Genomic DNA, 19,343 nt, shown 5'->3' on the forward strand with positions numbered 1-19,343 from the left:
GCTCATTTGTTTAAAAATAGCACAGACGTATCTTTGACCCAGCTGACCTTTGGGTGCACGCAGTATCACCCGATCACCTCACTTATCATTATGCCTGATGAGATATCTGCCAGGTGATACCGCTTCCCAAACGCCATTCCTCCCCTCCCTTCTCTGCGGCGAGACTTGTGTTGGTCTCTGTGGAGCTGCAATACAGTACTTGAATTTTGGTCCCACAACAAGCACTTACAGGCAGTGCTCTACAGCAATGACTGTCAGACGTAACGATATGCTACCAAAAAAACCCCCAGACCCATGGAAAAAGTATTTTCCTGTTTCTCAGTCTCAGAGCTGCCCAGTGTTGGAATGCCATGGCACGGCCCTTATGCAGGCACAGGCTGGGAAAGCTGCGAGGCCCCGGCGGCTCTGTGATGGCAACATCTCTCTGCACCGCAACGCGCTTTTGGCCTTTGCATCCCCTCACGCGCTGGCTCTTTCCACACATTTTCCGCCTCAGCCCCACTCGTGGTGGCGGCGGGAGAAGGGCGTGGGGCCGCCCCAGCCCACACACAGCCCCAGCCTGGGGGCGGCGGGGGATTTCAGTGGGTCCATTGGAAGCGCCTGCCCGTAAGTCAGGGCCGCAGGCGTTCCCTGACAGGAACCGAGAGGAATGAACGCGCGGTGACACTCCAGCAGCCGGGAGAAGGCCCCGGGAAGGCCCCGCGCGCCGCCGGGCCGGCGCAGGCGGGACTACAGCTCCCGGCAGGCAGTGCGCCGAGCCCGCCCCCGCCGGGCGGGGCCTCCCGGGCTCCGCCGTTCCGGGAGCGGAGGCGCGCTTCCGGCGCGCTGAACCGGAAGGGCTCGCCGCACTTCCGGGAGCGGCCGGCGGGAGCGGTCCCCACGTGTGGAGAGCGGCCCGGCCCGGCCCGGCGTGCCCGCCGCCATGGCGGCCGTGCGGGTGGAGGAGGTGCTGGCGGCCGCCGAGGAGCAGGAGGCCGAGAGGCGGCGGAGCGTCACGGTGGAGAAGGAGCTGGAACTGGAGTTCGACCTGGGCAACCTGCTGGCGCTGGACCGCAACCCGCCGCCGGCGGCGGGGCTGCGCGGGGCCGGCCCGCGGCGGGAGGCGCAGCTGCGGGCGCTGGCCCGCGACAACACGCAGCTGCTGGTGGCCCGGCTCTGGGAGCTGCCGGCCGAGCGTGCCGGCGGGGCGGGGGGGCCGCTGGTGGCGCGGCTGCCCGAGCCGGCCTTCCGCCTGCCGCGGGAGAAGCCGCCGCCGCGACCGCGGCCGCCGACGCGCTGGGAGCAGTTCGCGCGGCTGAAGGGCATCCGCCGGCGCAAGCGGACCTCGCTGGTGTGGGACGAGCAGGCCAAGGAGTGGCGGCGGCGCTGGGGCTACCGGCGGGCGGGCGGCGACCCGGCCCGCGCCTGGCTGGCGGAGGTGCCGGCGGGCGCCGACCCGGAGGAGGACCAGTTCGCCAGGCTGCGGCGGGAGAAGCGAGAGCGGGTGGCGCGCAACGAGCTCAACCGCCTGCGCAACCTGGCCCGCGCCCACCGGGCCGGGGCCGCCGTCCCCGCCGCGCCCCTCCACCCCACCGGCCACCAGAGCCGGGAGGAGCTGGGCCGCGTCGCCCGCGTCGCCCGCGTCTCCACCGCCTCGCTCGGCCGCTTCCAGCCCCGGCTGCCCAAGGAGCCGGCCGAGCCGCCCTCCCGCAGCGGCGGCAGGAAGCGCCGCTTCGAGCCGCTGCTGGGCAACCTGGCGGCCGAGCGCAGCCGGCAGCTGGAGCTGCTGCGGGACATGGGCAGCAAGAAGCCGGTCCTCGACATCACCCGCGCCGTCAACAAGCAGCTGCGGCAGGAGGAAGCCGAGGCGGCCGCCGCCAAGGGCAAGAAGCAGTCGCAGCGGGGGAAGCGCGGCCGCCGGCAGCAGCGGGCTGGCCGCAGCAGCAAGAAGAGCGGAGTCCGCCGGCAGCAGCAGCAGCAGCGGCCCGCAGGCGGCGGCACCGGCAGGAGGAAGAAGGCGTGAGGGATGGAGGGACTGCGTGCGGCACGGGGCTCGGGATGCCCGCCGAGGTGTGGGAAGGGACTGTCGCTGCCAGCCTCCTGCCCGCTGCTCTATTCCCTCACCCATTTGTCAATAAATACGCTTCGGCCTTTCTGAGATGTCCTGCGTTTGGCTCTTAGCTGGCAGTCAAGGAGGGCTGTGTTCTCCGTCCAAGGGGAGCTGGTGGTGTATCGAAGGGGTCGGGAGCCCCAGTTCCCCCCAGTTTCGCAGGGACAGCCAGGTGACGTTGCTTCACGGCTGGCTGCGGCTGCAGTGTTTCCAGGCAGGACTGGAGCTGAGCAAAGCTGTCCTTGCTCAGGTAACTGGGACTGGGGGTGGACCACAGCTGTAACCTGTGTGTTGATCGAGTAACAGCCTGCTCAGACAGAGATAGCAAGGACGTGGCTGCTGCTCTCTGCTCTGGGCAAGTGGCCTGACGGTGGAGCTGTTGCTCTGTAAGTCAACTTCTGCTGCTCAGCGCTGTGGTATTCAGGTTCCGTTACAAAAGGAATGTGAAAACTTACTGTAAGATTTATTGCAGGGCCTAAGAAACTGTACAGATTGCCTAGAGAGTTCTGTTGATTAAAAAAAGAAGTCAAAGCTGGTGACCAGCCATTGAATTCAATGAAAATATTTTCAATGAAAAATATTTGTATTGAACAGCAGGTTAAAACCTAAATTTCTTCCTGCGTTAATGTAATCCATCACTTCGCAGAAATAGTTTCACAGTGTTTTTCTTTACCAGGCAGTTTGAGAGCAGATACTGGAAATGATCTCAGACTTCTGCTTATTACTCTTTTGAACTCTGTAGTGCCTCCTGTACACTTGAAATAAAAAATACAATTTGCTGTCCCAATGTGTGGCTTAGCTACAGGGAGGATGCTGTTCCCTGGGGCCATTCCTGGTAAGAGGGGTAGTAAAACAAGTTCTGGCAATCTCAAGTAAACTAAGTTCTCAAACTTTCCAGTAGAAAACTTGTGAGTGGTTACTGATAACGTAATATTTTGCTGCAAATGAGTTTTTGAAAAAGCTAGGTGACTCTATAGCAGTTCTGTTGTCTCATTCTGTAGCAGTTCAGTAGGATGGCAGCTTGAGCACGATCGAAAAGCAAAACCTCTGTCTGTGCAAGGCGGCTGCTGAGGGCAGAAGGGATACGTATGCTTTGGGGCTGAAGGGATTTGGGTGGCTTTGAGTGACTACTGCTCAGCCTGTGGGCTTTGCAGAAGATGTGTTCTTTGCCTCTTACATGTTTCTCGCCACTGTGCTGAGCAGTCTGCACCACCTCGGGCTGCTTCGGACTTGCCAGTGGCAGGTACGGTCTCATGGGCATAACCCGTTGATACCAAGCCTTCGGTCTAAGTAGCTAGGCAAAGCAGGGGCAAAAAGCACTTGGAAATGTGGAGAAAAGTTGCTTTGAGATATGTTCCAGACCTCCGATTTTCCTGCGGTTCCCACAGGGCACGTCTTGTACCTGCTCAACCAGAGAGCAGGGGGGGGTTTCCACATGCATACCCCCCCGATAGGTATTTTATGCTGCTGACGACGTTAAAGGTGAACTTTCTCCGCTAAAATCCTGGGCAGCTTGTGCATTTCCAGCAGCGATGGGGTAACCCGAGCGGAGGTGCGGGCGCTCCGTGGGTGCTGCCGCTTTCTGGCCCTGCCCAGCGGGTGCAGGTGTCACGGCCTCGGGCGGGGCCCGGCAGGCCCTCCGGAGCCGCGTCGGGACAGTTCTTACTCCAACCGTGCAAAGTCCTTCCTTTCGTAAACTATGCGGCTGAACCGGGGCTCGGGAAGCGGGGGGGAGCCGCCGCTGCCCTGGCGCCTGCCCCGGGAGGAGGCGCTGCCGACGGCCCGGCCCCCGGCCCGGCCCTCGGCCCCCGACCCGGCCGGCCCCCCAGAGCCGCGGCCATGGCAGCCGGGCGGGAGCGGGCCGCTCGCCTCCTGCGGCAGCTGCAGCGGGCCGCGTGAGTGCGGGCGGGCCGGGGCGGCTGAGGACAGCCGCCGCCTCAGCGTGGGGACGGCGGCGGGGACCGGCCTCCCCGCCTGCGGCGGCCCCGGAGCCCGGCGGGGCCGCCCGTGGGGCCGCTGTTTTTCCTCCGGCAGGTTTTAAACGTGAAAAGCAGCGGCCGCTCCCTACCTGGGGGCCGTGGGGGTCTCCTAATGCCCCCTCCCTAGCGCTGGCCTCCCGCCTCACACAGGCACCCCACGGGCCGGCTACCGTGTTCTTCCCTCGGTGGGGGCCCAGCTGCCGGCCTGCCGCTCCCCTGGGCCCCGGGGGTGGGCCAGGCCTCCCCAGGCACCCAGGCTCTGCTGGCAGGCCTCTCTGGGGTAGGGCGCGATGAACGGGTACATACAGGAGACTTTTAGGCAAGGACAGATTCGTTTTTCTGCTTTAGTTTTTCCTTTTAACCATGCCTCTTTTTTTTTTTTACCTTTTAACTAGATGTCGGTGCCCGAGCCATTGCCACACTTATTCCCAAGGTAAGACTTAATTTGTGTCTCCAGAATAATTCTGTGGGAGACCATGGCCCTGTAGAGCCGTATGTATAAGTGTAAACTGGGTGGAGGGTGCAGGTAACGGGTAGGAAAGAGAAGAGTTTAAAGGATAAGGTAAGCAGTCTGTTATTTTGCAACAGTACAATGATAGTGGTTGTTGTTGGAGAGAGTCACCGTTTCCACGTAAGACACAACTAATGCATCCTGTCCCTCCTCACTGTGAGGGAAGCTGATCAGAAATTTGCTCTGGCTGCTACTACTACTGTAATCACCGGAGCCATCTGAACTTTAGATTGGCTTTTGAGGGGAAAAATACTCATCTGTTATATTAGAAAAGAAACCAGAAGCAGTATGGATAAAAAGGAGCTATTCACAAAGGTCTGCTTTGGCTTGGAGAATGTAATCTCCATAGGTTTTTTACACAGTCAGTCCCGAGAACGCAGCTCACTTAGGCCAGGGTGGTGGAATAAGAGCAGGAGAGCTGTGTCGAGTGACCGAGTCACCCTGGGAGGAATTTCTGTTTGCATTGACATTAGGGAGGCTATGGGAATAGCTATCTGTGTGCTGGTCAGTCTCCAGCTCCAATAAAAATTAGTATTTTTCACCATAATTTCAGCAATGTGTAATTCTGAGTGGTTTGGTTTCAGTTGCTTTAGTTAAGACACTTTTTAAAGAACTACCACTACCATTTTACACATAGAAAATCTATATATATGTTCAGATACTTGTTTTGCCCAAGACCATCATACAGCCCAAGACAGCGCAGCTGAGAAATAGAACCTCATTCTTCTGCCTGTCTGCTTGATGACCTACTCGGTCAATTCAAACTAAGCCCTTGCTAAATAGAAGTCTTAGTAAAGAACCCTCTCTGTACATTTTAGGCAGCAATTGAGTCTATAACGTAGCAAGATGGTGTCAGTTCAGTAAGTCTCTAAATAGTGGGAATTGATTTAACAGTGACTGGAGCAGAAAAAAAAATGTTCATTGTGTTTCTTGGCAGTGTTTGAGGAAATAGTGCAATTTTTGAACTCAGTAAAATTCTTCCTGAAAGTTAAGTTTGGCTCAAGAATATAACAGCAGGGCATCTATTATACTATCAGAAAGCAAGAGAGTAAATGGCTTCGACATGTTCTTAGCCTGTCAGATTAATGACTGAGAGTACAGCAGACTCCAACTCCAGGAGAGGTCAAACATGTACAGCCTGGCAAGAGATGGCAATGAAAGAGCTGATAGCAGCTGGCCTGGGCTTGAATAGAAAGTGCATAAAGGATTTTAATACATCTATCTGTGACTGTTGTGGGTCAGTGCTTCAGTGCACCCCAGAGTGTCTGTAAGACTCATTATCGTGGCTTCACTCGTTGGATCTGAATCCAAATCGCATATTTTCAATTAATATAGCAGACAGAGGGCATGACTTCAGCAGGAAGAGCAGAATGCCTCATCTGATCTTTTCTTGGAGAAGAATGGGCTGTTTCAGTTGATGCAGTTTGCTTCACTTTGTGGCAGAATCAGGATATGCAAGAAATGGAGAGTTTTGTGGAAATTCATGCAAGAATGACATGGTAGAGAGAAGATGTAACTGAAATGCAATCCTTATAAATATCTTCTCTCTTCTACTAAATAAAGTTGATAGTGACACACTGATTCTTATTAAAGCTTTGTTTATTATTAGCAATGCATGCAGTTCCTTAATTTTCAAGCAAGCAATTCAGTTTCACCTGCAAGTTCAGGACTAGGCAGAAGTAAAAAGAAGCGTAAACACCTGTCAGTATTACTCTCACACATACAAAAGATGTTCTCTATCTGGGTCTGTATGGAGGATGTCTCATGGATTTGTCATAAAAGTTGTTCTGAAAGTTATCATATAGCCCTATACATTTGTAGCACCTCTCAACCTGTATGTAGCAGCCCGTATGCTCTGCAGATACTCAGTTCTACATACTTGCTATGTACTGTTCTGGTCTTTGCAGAGTGCGAACAAATTCTCATGCAAACTTCCTGCTAACTTACTCAGTTTTTATAGGAAAGAATTAATTATTGAAGGACAGAAAAAACACCCTCATTTTGCTGAATTGTATGACTCAAATTAAGTAATTGGATCAGTTAATCTCTCAAACAACAAGGGACGAAATGGGTAACTGTTACCCCGACAAGCCAAGATGACCCGTGCAAATGTGTTAGTGATTTTAAAAGTGAAGGAATCTGTCAACTTTAGTATTGAGATATAGATTGAAGTCTCGTTTTTAATTTTATTGTTTCATTTCTATTCCAGTCCCTGAACGGCCTACGCTGGGAAATACAGACTATGCATTTGAGGTAGATTTAATAACAGAATATACTAGATTTAAAAGTAGTATTTTGTATACTTCCAACTATGGCATTTAACAAATATTTATATTTCACTTTGACTGCTTGGGACTAGATGCCATTTCTCCATTTTTCCAGAAAAAAAATCTTCTTTTTTTTTGTAGATGGCCGTTTCAAACATCCGATATGGGGAAGGAGTTACGAAAGAGATTGGCATGGTAAGCTTCCGTAGTGTAAATCCATCACTGGTGATAGGTTATTTTTTTAAAGGGCTGCTGGTGCTATCAATCCATTTTATAAGGGAAAGCTTATATATGGTGTGTCTGAATCTCCACTGCTCTGCAGTATGTGTAGTCATATATACCAGTGTAAAAAGGTCGGAAAATACTGTTGGGTAAAGAACAGAAACATGTTACATCAACATTGCTGTGGTATAACTGAGTACATGAAATGCAACTTAGTGGATAATTAGATCGTTGATGATTTGCCAGGATTATGCAACCATATCTTTCTCTGACAGGGAATTTAATTCAAAAAGTTTTGAATCCTGGTGACTCACCAGGGTTTTCTCAAGATCACTTTCGTCTTTTCTAGTGCTTATTAAAATGAATCAGAGACTTTCCATTAAATTAGGTGGGTATTCGTTCAGGTCTGAGTTTGCACTGTGAAAGTGTAGAATTTTTGTTTCAGCAGCGTGAAATGATTCAGCTGAGTACATTGTTTCAGTTTGCCTTTATCATTGGATTTTTTAATTTATCCTTTTTTCCTCTCTTCTTGGCATTTATGGCATTAGCAGTTCCCTCTTTTTATTTGCAAATTTGTAAAGTAAGTTAATAGTCAGTTAGTAAATGAAGTTAGACAGAACTTCTGTCTTTAAATAGCATTAGGATTATTTAGAACTGCATGTATTGTATAGCTGTTGTGACAATTAATTTAGCAAAGGTTAGGATGTAGTATTATTTTTCTTCTTTTTGCCACCTTATTTTGATTTTTCATCAATAAATTAATATTCAGTATTAAATTTTCAAGATTTTAATGCCGTGCTTTGGTAGGCAGTTAGGGGAGACCTAACCTGTGGAAAAGCCTTTTTATGTCACAGGAATTGTGTAGGAAAAAATATTTCAAAAAATATTTTACATTTTACTGTAGTCTTAAGTGGTTCCATGTGGTTTTCACTTGTTCAACATCTTTATCATCAGTTTTCTTCTATCATAAGACTTCAACTATGTAAGTTTGGCAGCTTTATACTTTATGGTGTTTTCTGCACATATATATATATGTATGTGGTTAATCCTCTTTTTCTTTAGCTGATACTGTTTCAAAAATTTTACAATAACCAACTGTTTTTAGGTTGGGGTTTTTATTATTATTAAGTGGTTCCATTGATTTGGATTAGTATTTAAATAGTTCAGTGTATGATTTTCAACCAGTTGTTTGGTTTTTAATTTCATTGTTATTGTAGGACCTGCAGAATCTTGGTGCTGGAAGAGTTTGTTTGATGACAGATAAAAACCTCTCCCAACTCCCTCCTGTAAATGCAGTATTGAATTCCTTGGCAAAATATGGTATAAACTTTCAGATGTATGACAATGTCCGGGTGGAGCCAACAGACCAAAGGTACTACTTCTGACAGTGTGCTTCTCGAAGTAGTGCCTAGGCTCTTACAGCATGCCATACAGCTGTTTGAACACCTCCTTGCGACCTGTACACTGGTCTTAATAGTCAGTTTCTCTATGTGCTGTTTTTCTCCTGACTAATTGGAAAGCTTTTCTTGTTTTCCAAGTTTCCTGGATGCCATTACATTTGCTAAAAAGGGAGAGTTTGATGCCTATGTTGCTGTTGGAGGTGGGTCTGTAATAGACACCTGTAAAGCTGCCAACCTGTATGCGTCCAGCCCTACATCAGACTTCTTGGATTATGTCAATGCTCCTATTGGGAAAGGGAAGCCTGTCACTGTGCCCCTCAAGCCACTTATTGCAGGTAAAGCAGGAGAGGGGTGTGTGGAGAGTGAGGGCTAGGAGAAAGGGATCATCCACACTCTGTATCATATTTCTACTGAAATCAGTTTACCATGACTGTTTCACCTTCCTTTGGGCTTACTTCTGCTCTAGTTGTATTCAGCAGCAATTTTGCTCTTTACTTCAGTGGAAGTAAAATCACAGGTTTTGTCATTAGTTTGTCTTGTTTAGCTGAGTTTGACTCTTTTTACTGAGAAAAGAGATCAAAGCGGCAGTTTCTCTTTGACCTGTTGGCTTCGGATCAGAGATACCTCCAAGATTTCCTGGATCCTATATTTTTGGTGGCATTAATATTGTGGTTTTATTTATGTATTTTGCAATATTATATATTACTTATTATTTGTTGTTATCCCCATTCTTCCTTTTAAGTTCCTACGACAGCTGGAACTGGAAGTGAAACCACTGGTGTTGCCATTTTTGACTTCAAAGAACTAAAAGTAAAAACCGGTGAGATTTTTTTTTTTCTGTCTGCTATTCAAGACAATTGCTTTTCCAATGTCTTCATTATTTCCCTGCCTTGAAAAAAAGGGATACTGCATGTCATTTCAAGTGTCATTTTATTTGATTCGACTGCCACAGGCAAATTTGAAGAGCTTAAAGGTTTCCTCTTTGAATTAAATTTATAGCATATTAACATAATGAAATACCTATGTAATACAGTGGATTATAGTTTGAAGGCAAAACAGGAAACTAAAATCTTTCAAGTTCTTAAATGGCAGAAAATGTTAATTGCAAAGGAAATTTCTACTTACATTCAGGGTCAACCAACTGTTCCTTATTTCCTCTGTATTTTTTCTTTCTGCTTTTAAGACTTCTGTTTCTTTGTTGTGTAATTGCAACCAAATGTTCCTTTTCCTGACTTTTGAAACCTCAGGCCTGAGATGCTGTGCAAGTGAGGGGCACTGTCTTCCTTTGGCCTTTTCATCCCTGGCAAATAAAGATTAAGGCTAAAATGTCATCTTAAGCTTCATGGCTGTTTTGAGGTTTTAGTTCTAAACGTGTGGATTTTATATGCCACACAGTCTACAGTACTTGGGACCCAAATGGGTGTGCTAAAGAGGTCTGACCATAGCTCAGAGTTTTCTAATCTATATGTAGTCAATCAGTCTGTTTGTGTGTGTCTGTCTGTATGTCTCTCTCTCTCAAAGCTGCATCTGTGCCCCCTTAACAAAAATATGAAGGCATGGTTATTACAGATGCTGAAGACAGCAATTAGCAATAACAATTGATTGTAGACACAAACCACTCTTGCCTTCTGATTGTTCACAGAAGATACAAATCTAAGAATAATGTTGCAGATGCCATTCAGCACAGACATTTTGAAAATATAGGCTGCTCAGGGAGGGTTACAAACGGAGAGAGAACATTGTCTGGTATAATTAACTTCAGGAAACAGTCTCAAATCATACAACTTTCTTACGGGGACTTGATCATCAGTAGGACTTAGATTCATAGATACCTCTTACTCTCCCTTCTCTCTCTTTGCTTTTACCTTCATAGTTTCAAATCATTTCCCCTCATTATTGTTATGCTTTGAACCTTAAGCTTGTCTTGTCCTCTTTAATTCATTTTCCTCACTTACATATTGCAGGAATCGCTTCAAGAGCCATTAAGCCAACATTAGGCATCATTGATCCTTTACACACACTGTCTATGCCTGAGCGAATAGTGGCCAACAGTGGCTTTGATGTGCTTTGGTGAGTTTTCTGTGTAGGCTGCTACTTGAATTTATTACGATTTTGTATTTTTACTATGATTGTAGAAAAAATACATTTTAGGAGCAGAAAAGGATGATCTTTTTTCTGCCTTTCCTGTTCTTGTTAAGGTGGTCTCTGTTATACTTTCCTGCTACTTAATTTCATTACCTCCCTCAGAATGTGTGGAAACAAATCACTTATTTGCAGAAATTGTAAGATTTTTGCAGTACACTGGAGAAACCAGTGACAACCAGGATGGTTGTTGTCAGGGAAGAGCATCCAGGTATCCCTTTTTAAGAGATCATGTAGATTAATCACAACTGCAACAGCATTAGCATGTCTCACAGGCATGGCAGGGAATGGAGAACAAGAGTTTTCTAATAAAAGCCACGATGTGTCAACAAAAATTTGTGAAGGTTTGTGAGTTGCTGGCAGGTCTTAGCCCAATTATGACCATCTTCAGAACCTCTCTCATAATGTGATTTTCACTTGGCACAAAATTATCTTCATCTTAAACCTACAGGTTTTAACGGCACAAAATGCATGGAAGTTTCTATTCAGAGGGCCAGAGATTACTTTGCTTCTGGGTGCTGTGTATATTAAAGTAATAGACGTATAAAGAAACTGTGATTTCTCAAGCTTGGTGAAGTATCCTGAACTACAATGTCTGTAATGGAATTGAGGCATTTGTTCATAAATGATAACAGTTTGTCTGTAGTTTTGTACATCTAAATGTAGCAATGTAGGTAGTGCCCCTTCTTTACATAGCCAGATTCATGAGTATCTGAGAGATGAGACTTGGCAGTTCCACTTAGCTTAAATATCATACTCCTAATTTTTTAAAGGTCAATACTTTTAAAAGAAAGGTAGCTTACAATGCTTCCAGTGCTAAAGCCTCTTATGGTTCCTGTCCTACAGAACAGAAATGCACCCATTGCAGATGCACAGTGCTCTTCAGTGAAAAGCATTACACCCCAAGATGCCCCTTCATCCGACCTAACTTTAAGCATGGTGTGAACTGATATATTGTGACTGTGTTTGGAATGCCTTCTCTGTGTCTGTTGGAGAGCGAAGCACTCTGGAGGTGCCCACCCAGCATTCTCCCAGTTGTCTATGAGATTGTATTTCTATTTTTGGCAACTGTTGAAAACACCAGAAGTAAATAAGAAGAACCTGCATTCAAAGGGCAGCAGCAAAATGGAGCTCTCCTGCTTAAATAATTGATTTTTTCAATCTTTTCTTTTAGCCATGCTCTAGAGTCATACACCGCTCTGCCTTACAACATGCGCAGTCCCTGCCCTTCAAATCCAATCAACCGACCAGCTTACCAAGGCAGCAACCCCATCAGTGATGTCTGGGCTCTTCATGCTCTGCGCATCGTGGCTAAATATTTGAAAAGGTAATACATTTAACAGCCACCTCCCTCGCAGTATGTTCAGTCTTCAGTGCCCAAAAAGGGATGCTGAGAACTTGAATCTTAGGCTAAAATAAGGCAAACTACTACATTAAACCTTCATTTTCTACCCTGGATTTCTCTTAAATAAAGTAAAAAGTTTTTCAAATAAAATGGAAAGTAAAATTAGGGTTACTAGGTTGTCTTGATGGGTAGCTTTTTAATGCCTCTGTGAATCTATTTTATAAGTCCTCAGTTAAAGGTATTTCAAGCTGCTCGGTTAATATGGGAGCAGCATTCACATATTTTTTTCAAGCATCCTCTTTTTATGACAGTATAAGGGGAATATGTAACAAACTGAACAAAACACTGCTGGTGTAATTTCTGTGACCTTCAGTGTCAATTAAGATACTTATACATCCATCAAGAAGGTAACCACATGTACTTACGAAAGTGCAAAATTATGCATTTACTGAAAACTAGGTCATACTTCCAATGACTTTCAATTTAGATTAAGTTTTGACTTAACTGGGAGTTGGTTTTGATCCCTACCAATAAAGTTTTAGCCTGTATACAGCTTTTGTATACCATGTGCACTTCTATTAAAGACCAACGTGGATTTTTTTGTAAAAGACTTTTTACAGTACCTAGCTAGTCAAAGTAGTTGTTTATTGTTCCTGTGGAATCTATTCATGAGACTTTTTCTCCATGTTGTCAAACTACACAAGCAGTCTGATGTGTAGGAAGGCGAGGAACCGTGTCCTCTTCCCACACGGATGGTGGGGTCCAGACCACCACCTAATGAGATGGTGAGAAAGCTAGAGTGATCTTGGAGCCGTGCGTAGGATTGCAAGAGCTCCTAAGTAGAATTGTTTAAACCACCACTGAGGTGAATATGGCTAAATTCACTCTGTTTACTCAGTTTAGAAAAGTAAAAGGAAATTTGCCCTTCACTGAACCAATTTGATTTACTTACTGAACCAGAAGCAGGACTGTTCTCTGACTGAAGCATGAGTTGATCCTATTTCCAGCATTTTTATCTCAGCCTATCTTAGAGGTTTTTGTATATCTGTCCATAAAGAAGCCCTCTCTCCCTTCTCCATCCTGAATTACCAATCCATTTGTGAATTCACTGGTACTATTGTCTTCATGGTGCACAGAGCCATCAGAAACCCTGAAGACTGTGAAGCAAGAGCCAATATGCACCTAGCAAGTGCTTTTGCTGGTATTGGCTTTGGCAATGCTGGTGTTCATCTCTGGTGAGTACAGAAAAATGTTAACCCCATCCGAGGTCAGCTTCTAGCTAGTGTTTGTTTCAAATTGTCAAAGACATCGCTGCCTTTGTTGCTGAATATATAAGACATTGTAACGTGGGCTGTGATGCAGGGGGAGCCGTGTGTTGTGAGAAATTCATGGGCTCTTGGCATTTATGTGTATTCTGGCTTGTGATACTCAAATCCAATCGTGAAAATTACAAAACATGGCCTTCTTTACCTTCTTTGATAGTAAAAACCATAGTTAGAAAAAAAATCAATGGCATTTAAAATGTTGAATTTCATGCCAGCTGTTCTGCAGTGAGACAGCAATGAGGTAGTCTTGTGCCATTCCTGAATGGATGCAGTTGTCTGTAAGTTTGTCTGTGGAGTAGGCATTCAGCAGGCTGAAATGAGCTGTAATTAATATTGCAAGGCAATGTAGTTTCATATGGGTGAAAATCTCAGAGAGGCAAAGCCTAAGCCTGAATTGTGTGGAGAAGTTATTAGCAGACATTCTCTTCAGAGACCTTCCTTTCATTCGTTTTGTTTGAGCAAATCCACTCTTTAATTATACTTCAAAATTAATGTTTATTTTTCTCAGGCAGTGTGATCAGGTAGGGATGCAGATGATGCTCTTTTTGGCGTATCTGTGTTACTGTAGTAACTGAACATCTTTCAGCCCAATCAGTGGAGTAATATAACTTCACACTCGCAAAGTAAGGAGATACTGGTTTTTACAGCTACGTCTGTAAGGTGCAGAGGGGTGAGGGTTGTCTGTACCTAATATCCATACCATATCTGTACCTAAATACCTTTTGAGTACCTGTACCCAAGAGACTCGCATACAGAATACTGACCACACAAGGGGCTGAACGCAAATTTTCCAAATACCAGGAGAGCTGCCCTAACCACTTTCTCTCTACTCTCTGTTCCAGCCATGGAATGTCTTACCCTATTTCTGGTTTGGTGAAAACTTATAAACCAAAGGATTATAATGTGGATCACTCTTTGGTGGTAAAACTTGGTTTATCTTTGTTTTTGTATTATACATTTCAGTTCTCTGTTATCTCACATTAATGAGCATTAAAGCACATTGAAGTTGAAAGTACATGTCCTGTTGATGTGATTTTATTCTTTTTTCTTCCCCGTCCCCAGCCACATGGCCTTTCTGTGGTGCTGACGTCCCCAGCAGTGTTTGCTTTCACAGCACAGATACATCCTGAGCGGCACTTGGAAGCTGCAGAGATACTAGGTAGGAATCTATATGGATACAGTTTACTCATACAAATGAATTCTTTCCAAAATGTCTTTTTGGGAGGAAAAAAAAATGCATGCAAGCAATTGCAGTTGTTTGTTGCAGGCGTTTTAAGTTTAAGAAACAAGATTCTGGAGGCTGAGTTACACATAATGCAAGCTTAGGTAGAATAATGCTAAATTTTTATATTGGATGATGTAGTTAGAGAAGCAAGCTGGAGAAATCTGCTTCTCAGCTAGGAAACTGGACAAGCTGAAATTGACTGTAGATCTGTTGTGAATCAGGAGAGAGTAGCTGTGATTGGCATCTCTCTTGGTGCTTTATGTAGAGTAGTTGCTTTAGAGTAGATACCATAAAACAAACCAGTACTTGGGTATATCTGTTAGCTAAAAGGAAGCATTTTGCCTAACAAATTTCCTGCTGTGGCAATGAATTAGGAGAGAGTGATGTTCTGAATCACTCCTGCTCTTTTTCTGTGGCATGCAACTGTGGGTTTTGGTCTTTCTAATGTAGGCCTTAGCTTGTTTGTAGGTGTTGGAATTTCTCAGTGGCCGATGTCACGGGAAACCGTGGAGTAGCTATTCTGTGGACACATCTGTGATGGCTCAGAAGTGGGTTAATGAACGAAGTGGCCTTTTCTGCTTCTTAGCAGAATAGAAGTAAATGCTGCAGGCTGACAGCTCATTTAAAGATTATCTTTTCATACAGTGCTTTGTTATCTGTGCAACCCATCACCGGCAGGTGTCCTAGAGAAAGGATACCTCTTCATTGCATCCCCAGCATGACTGTGTGTAATAAACTAGCCCTCAGTGATGTAATCTTGGAGCTGTTAGCAGTCTAGCTGTGACAGCATGGCTCTGCAGTGGGCTAATTTATTTATATCTAAGGTCAGTTTTTTTGTCTGCACTAGACTGTGTTGTAGCTAAACTGCTGCTAATACCCATGCTTGCTAATGAACAATCACAGTCACATGTGCAGCAGCATAGAGGAGAGAGAAAGTGGTTAGGGCAGATCTCCTGGTATTTGGAAAATTTGTGTTCAGTCCCTTGTATGGTCAGCCTTCTGTACGCAAGTCATAGCAATCCAGTCACATGTATGATTTCCTTGTATAAGTAATCTGAAAGCATTGTGGGTTTCAAGGAAGAGTGGGACTTTATATAGACAATGAAAATATCACAGTATTTTAAAGAGGATGTAAAACAATATGGTCAGAAAAAATACCTTGGGGGAAAATTCCATTTATTTCATAAATGTGGCTATGAGGTTTGTTCAGCCTTCCTCCAAAGTATGCAGTCCTGCCTATGGTCAAAACCAGAACACAAACCTAGTTGGAATCATGTACTAAGCTACAAAATGTCTGTGTTCCTACTGCAATAACGTACAACTCAAAGTAGACTAAGAAAATATTTCTGCATAACTGGCCAGCACAGCATATCAGAGAATTTGACTGTGGCTCCTTGATTTTAAAACAACTGGTTAAAAAGCAGTTCCTTTAGGTTTTCTGGTATCAACTGCTGCGTTAAATTCTGCCTCTAAAAGCTCTGTGTCATGGTTTAATCCCAGCTGGCGACTGAGCACCACGCAGCTGCTCACTCCCTCCCTCCTCTCCGCGCCCCCCCGCCCCCCCCACCTCCCCCCCCCCCCCAGTGGGATGGGGGAGAGAATCAGAAGAGTAAAAGTGCAAAAGAACTTGTGGGTTGAGATAAGAACAGTTTAATAATTGAAATAAAACAAAATAGTAATAATAATAATAATAATGTTAAAAGAATATACAAAAGTGATGCACGATGCAGTTGCTCACCACCTGCCAACCGATGCCCAGCCCGTCCCCAAGCAGCGATCGCTGCCCCCCCCAACCAGCTCCCCCCAGTTTATATACTGAGCATTACACCATATGGTATGGAATAGCCCTTTGGCCAGTTTGGGTCAGCTGTCCTGGCTATACTCCCTCCCAGCTTCTTGTGCACCTCCTCACTGGCAGACCATGGGAAGCTGAAAAGTACTTGACTAGTATAAGCACTGCTTAATAACAACTAAATCATCAGTGTGTTATCAAATTATTCTCATACTAAATCCAAAACACAGCACTATACCAACTACTAGGAAGAAAATTAACTCTATCCCAGCCAAAACCAGGACACTCTGTTAATTTTCTCAGTAGAAATTTAAACTATGTTATTGTCTGCCTTGCTGTAAAGGGACTCTGCCAAAAACATGTAATGTGGAATTGAATTTGTTAATTCCCACCTGGGTGTTTACTTCTGATTCCAGTCCAGAGTCCAACTGACTACAGTAGCTGATTCAAATCTGTCATGTTGCCAAATGCAATGAGTAAGAAGGTATTTTATGACACGGAGCAGATTACTAAATAGTTATGTTGTGTGTATGTACAGCTGCAAATTTGAGTACAGCCAGAAAAAGTTTAATACCTCCCTGGGTGGATTCTTAAACAGTTGAAATAGGTGTGCATGTGGCCAGAAATTTTCTAAGTGCAGTCAAAGACTGATGTATCCTCTAGGCTGAGCAAAAAGTACTAGAACTATAGCAGTATTTTAAAACTGCCCTTCACATTTACTGTCCTTTTTTTCCCTCCCCCCTTTCCCTTTTACTTTATGATCTGAAGATACTGGGTTTATATCCCAGTTACTCCTCTACAGCAAAACCCAGGATAAACTCAGACTGCATGGCATAATCCCAATAGCATAAGACTTCATACAACACTCTGTCATACCTTATTTATCAATTTCTCCCAGACATTCTCTACCACAGTACTGCCAGTCTTACTACCCGAATATCTGAGGTCCTCAAATGAGCTTGTTGGTTTCCTGTTCACTTAACCCCCTTTGAATGTTTCACTGAACTGCATGAGGATCACAGAAGGTATTTTTCCTGTAGCTATGTTGTGGTCTTACTCATCCTCAGTATGACACTTGGACCTAACATAGTTCTGGTGTAATATCATTGAGGTTACGCAGAGAACAAATTTAGCTCAGCTTACTTTGAAAAGAAATCATATGGAGGAACCTGTGTCTTCTATCTGGACGTGTTTTTATTATTACTTTTAAATAAGTCCTGACCATTCATTGGAAGAGGGGAGAAGCAAACTATTCTGTAAGAAATATTGGTAGTCTTTCATTTTATGTTGATGCTTTCATTACTGTTCAGGAGATGTTTCAAAGATACCAGTTCCTCCTCTTCAGTTCTGCATTATCCTACACAAGTCAGCACATACTCAAATAGCATTAAGTTTAGGATTTACTTAACCCCTTGAACACTGCCCTGGCATCTGCTGTTTTTCTCAGCCTACATGCTCTAGTCCTCTCTTTGAATGTGTAATTGAACAGAATAGTCAGTGGTTTCCATGTCCTCTAGATGTCAGCAAACTCAAGGCCTTGAAGTAAAGTTAGCATTTGGCAGACTGTCCATAAAAATAAATACCACTGACGTTCATGCATTAGCTTCTTTCCTCCCAGCAGTTAGTCAGACCGAAAAGTGCTTCTCCCTGTTAGCACAGAGGGAAAGGAAGTTAACCTCATGTGACAGTTAGTCTTTCTGGCAGCAGTTACCTGCTTCTCCTGATCTTGTTTTATTTCACCTTTTACAAACTATTCCAACTGTAAAATGAAGACTGATTCCTCTTTTTACTTCATGTTGCTTTTAGGGCAGTGACTGTTATGTATGGATATGTATTCAGCTGATATTATGATTAAATTAAGTCCAGAACAGGCTTCCTCCTCTCTCTCCACCCTACAGTCAAGGCATTATGTCTTATTTTAGGAGCTGACATCCGCACTGCCAGAATCAAAGATGCGGGGTTTATTTTGGCAGACACGCTCCGGAAATTCCTGTTTGATCTGAATGTTGATGATGGCTTAGCTGCAATTGGTTATTCTAAAGCAGACATCCCTGCATTAGTCAAAGGCACTCTGCCTCAGGTAAGACAGAAAGCAAAACAGTTTTTCTTGTCAAATAAAAAGAGCAGATTTTTGAAAAAACAGAAGTGTTTCTTTTCAAGCAGATGTTGTTTCTAATCCTACATGAAAACAATTAAAATGGAGAAAATTATGGATAGTCAACGGTATTTTGTTTCTCTGCACAGTTTAGGTTTTTCTTTTCAGTGAGATGGAGTGCATGCTGCAGTCTGTTCTTCGCATGGATTCAGAAAGAATGGCTAGGTGCTTGGGTTGTTTTTTTTTTTTTAAGTCACATTTTTAAAAAAGAGGATGTTTTTCATAGACCTTTGATCTTTGTAGAAGATACTGCTTTTTCATAACTATCTCTGTTAATTATGTATGCAGGATGGGTTATAGATAAAGCCTTAATAGCAAGTGCTATCTGGTAGGAATGATCAAGCTCACTTTGCATTAAACTTTTCCATATTGAGAAGTTGCACTTTTCTTCCCAGATGGCTTTTTTGTTCCATTGACCCCCATCAGAATTTGAAATAAGGTCCCCTGGGATGATATAGATTAAACTTGTAATACCCTTTATTGTTTCAGTGCTCACAAAGACTGCAAAAAGCAACACACCACTCCAAAAGCAAAATCCAGTGCCTTCCTTATAAAAAGACAGTTTGATTCATATGCTATGGACTGTTCTGTCCACTTAGGATTTATTTCCACCAAGTAGCAAGGGAAATAAACACCACGGAGAAAATGAAAATTTTGTAGGCTGAAAGGTTATTCACTTTTTACAGCAGTACCTCTTACCATGTCTAGTTCTTCTCATTCATAAATCTCAGAGCAACTTATAACAGAGGGTAAATAGTAATATTCCTATCTTATACCTGAGAAAATGACACAAAGGTGCAACTATTTAGGATCACACACAACAGAACTAAGAAGAAGAAAACTAAGGTCTCTGAGTGCCCACGAAATAGGTTATGCATGTAAATTGTCATG

General features: G+C 44.6%; 2 protein-coding genes across 4 annotated transcripts in view; both read left to right on the top strand.

Annotated features, from left to right (window-relative positions):
• The first annotated feature begins 829 nt into the window (after positions 1–829).
• On the top strand, positions 830–2,139 carry RRS1 (regulator of ribosome synthesis 1). Its single transcript, XM_075494743.1, has one exon. It carries the CDS (start codon positions 923–925, stop codon positions 2,000–2,002), a length of 1,080 nt encoding a protein of 359 aa, XP_075350858.1. The 5' UTR covers positions 830–922; the 3' UTR covers positions 2,003–2,139.
• A 1,592-nt stretch (positions 2,140–3,731) lies between these two features.
• ADHFE1 (alcohol dehydrogenase iron containing 1) overlaps positions 3,732–19,343 on the top strand; it is a 28,186-nt gene continuing 12,574 nt past the window's right edge. The window contains exons 1-13 of one of the 3 annotated variants that reach the window (XM_075494749.1): positions 3,747–3,984; positions 4,464–4,501; positions 6,789–6,832; positions 6,988–7,041; positions 8,286–8,440; positions 8,607–8,803; positions 9,211–9,288; positions 10,433–10,538; positions 11,785–11,937; positions 13,092–13,190; positions 14,123–14,201; positions 14,343–14,439; positions 18,220–18,377. In XM_075494749.1, coding sequence (XP_075350864.1) covers positions 3,929–3,984; positions 4,464–4,501; positions 6,789–6,832; positions 6,988–7,041; positions 8,286–8,440; positions 8,607–8,803; positions 9,211–9,288; positions 10,433–10,538; positions 11,785–11,937; positions 13,092–13,190; positions 14,123–14,201; positions 14,343–14,439; positions 18,220–18,377 — 1,314 coding nt within the window. In that variant the 5' untranslated portion in view covers positions 3,747–3,928. Of the gene's footprint in view, positions 3,985–4,463; positions 4,502–6,788; positions 6,833–6,987; positions 7,042–8,285; positions 8,441–8,606; positions 8,804–9,210; positions 9,289–10,432; positions 10,539–11,784; positions 11,938–13,091; positions 13,191–14,122; positions 14,202–14,342; positions 14,440–18,219; positions 18,378–19,343 lie in introns of all 3 variants that reach the window. The other 2 variants (XM_075494750.1, XM_075494751.1) reach the window with 2 other exon arrangements.

Source organism: Mycteria americana, chromosome 2 (genome assembly GCF_035582795.1).
Source record: "Mycteria americana isolate JAX WOST 10 ecotype Jacksonville Zoo and Gardens chromosome 2, USCA_MyAme_1.0, whole genome shotgun sequence".
In the NCBI taxonomy this organism is placed as follows: Eukaryota; Metazoa; Chordata; class Aves; order Ciconiiformes; family Ciconiidae; genus Mycteria; species Mycteria americana.

Bases quoted from the DNA above. Each gene is read 5' to 3' on its own strand.
- RRS1 (XM_075494743.1), top strand. From the start codon at position 923: ATGGCGGCCGTGCGGGTGGAGGAGGTGCTGGCGGCCGCCGAGGAGCAG.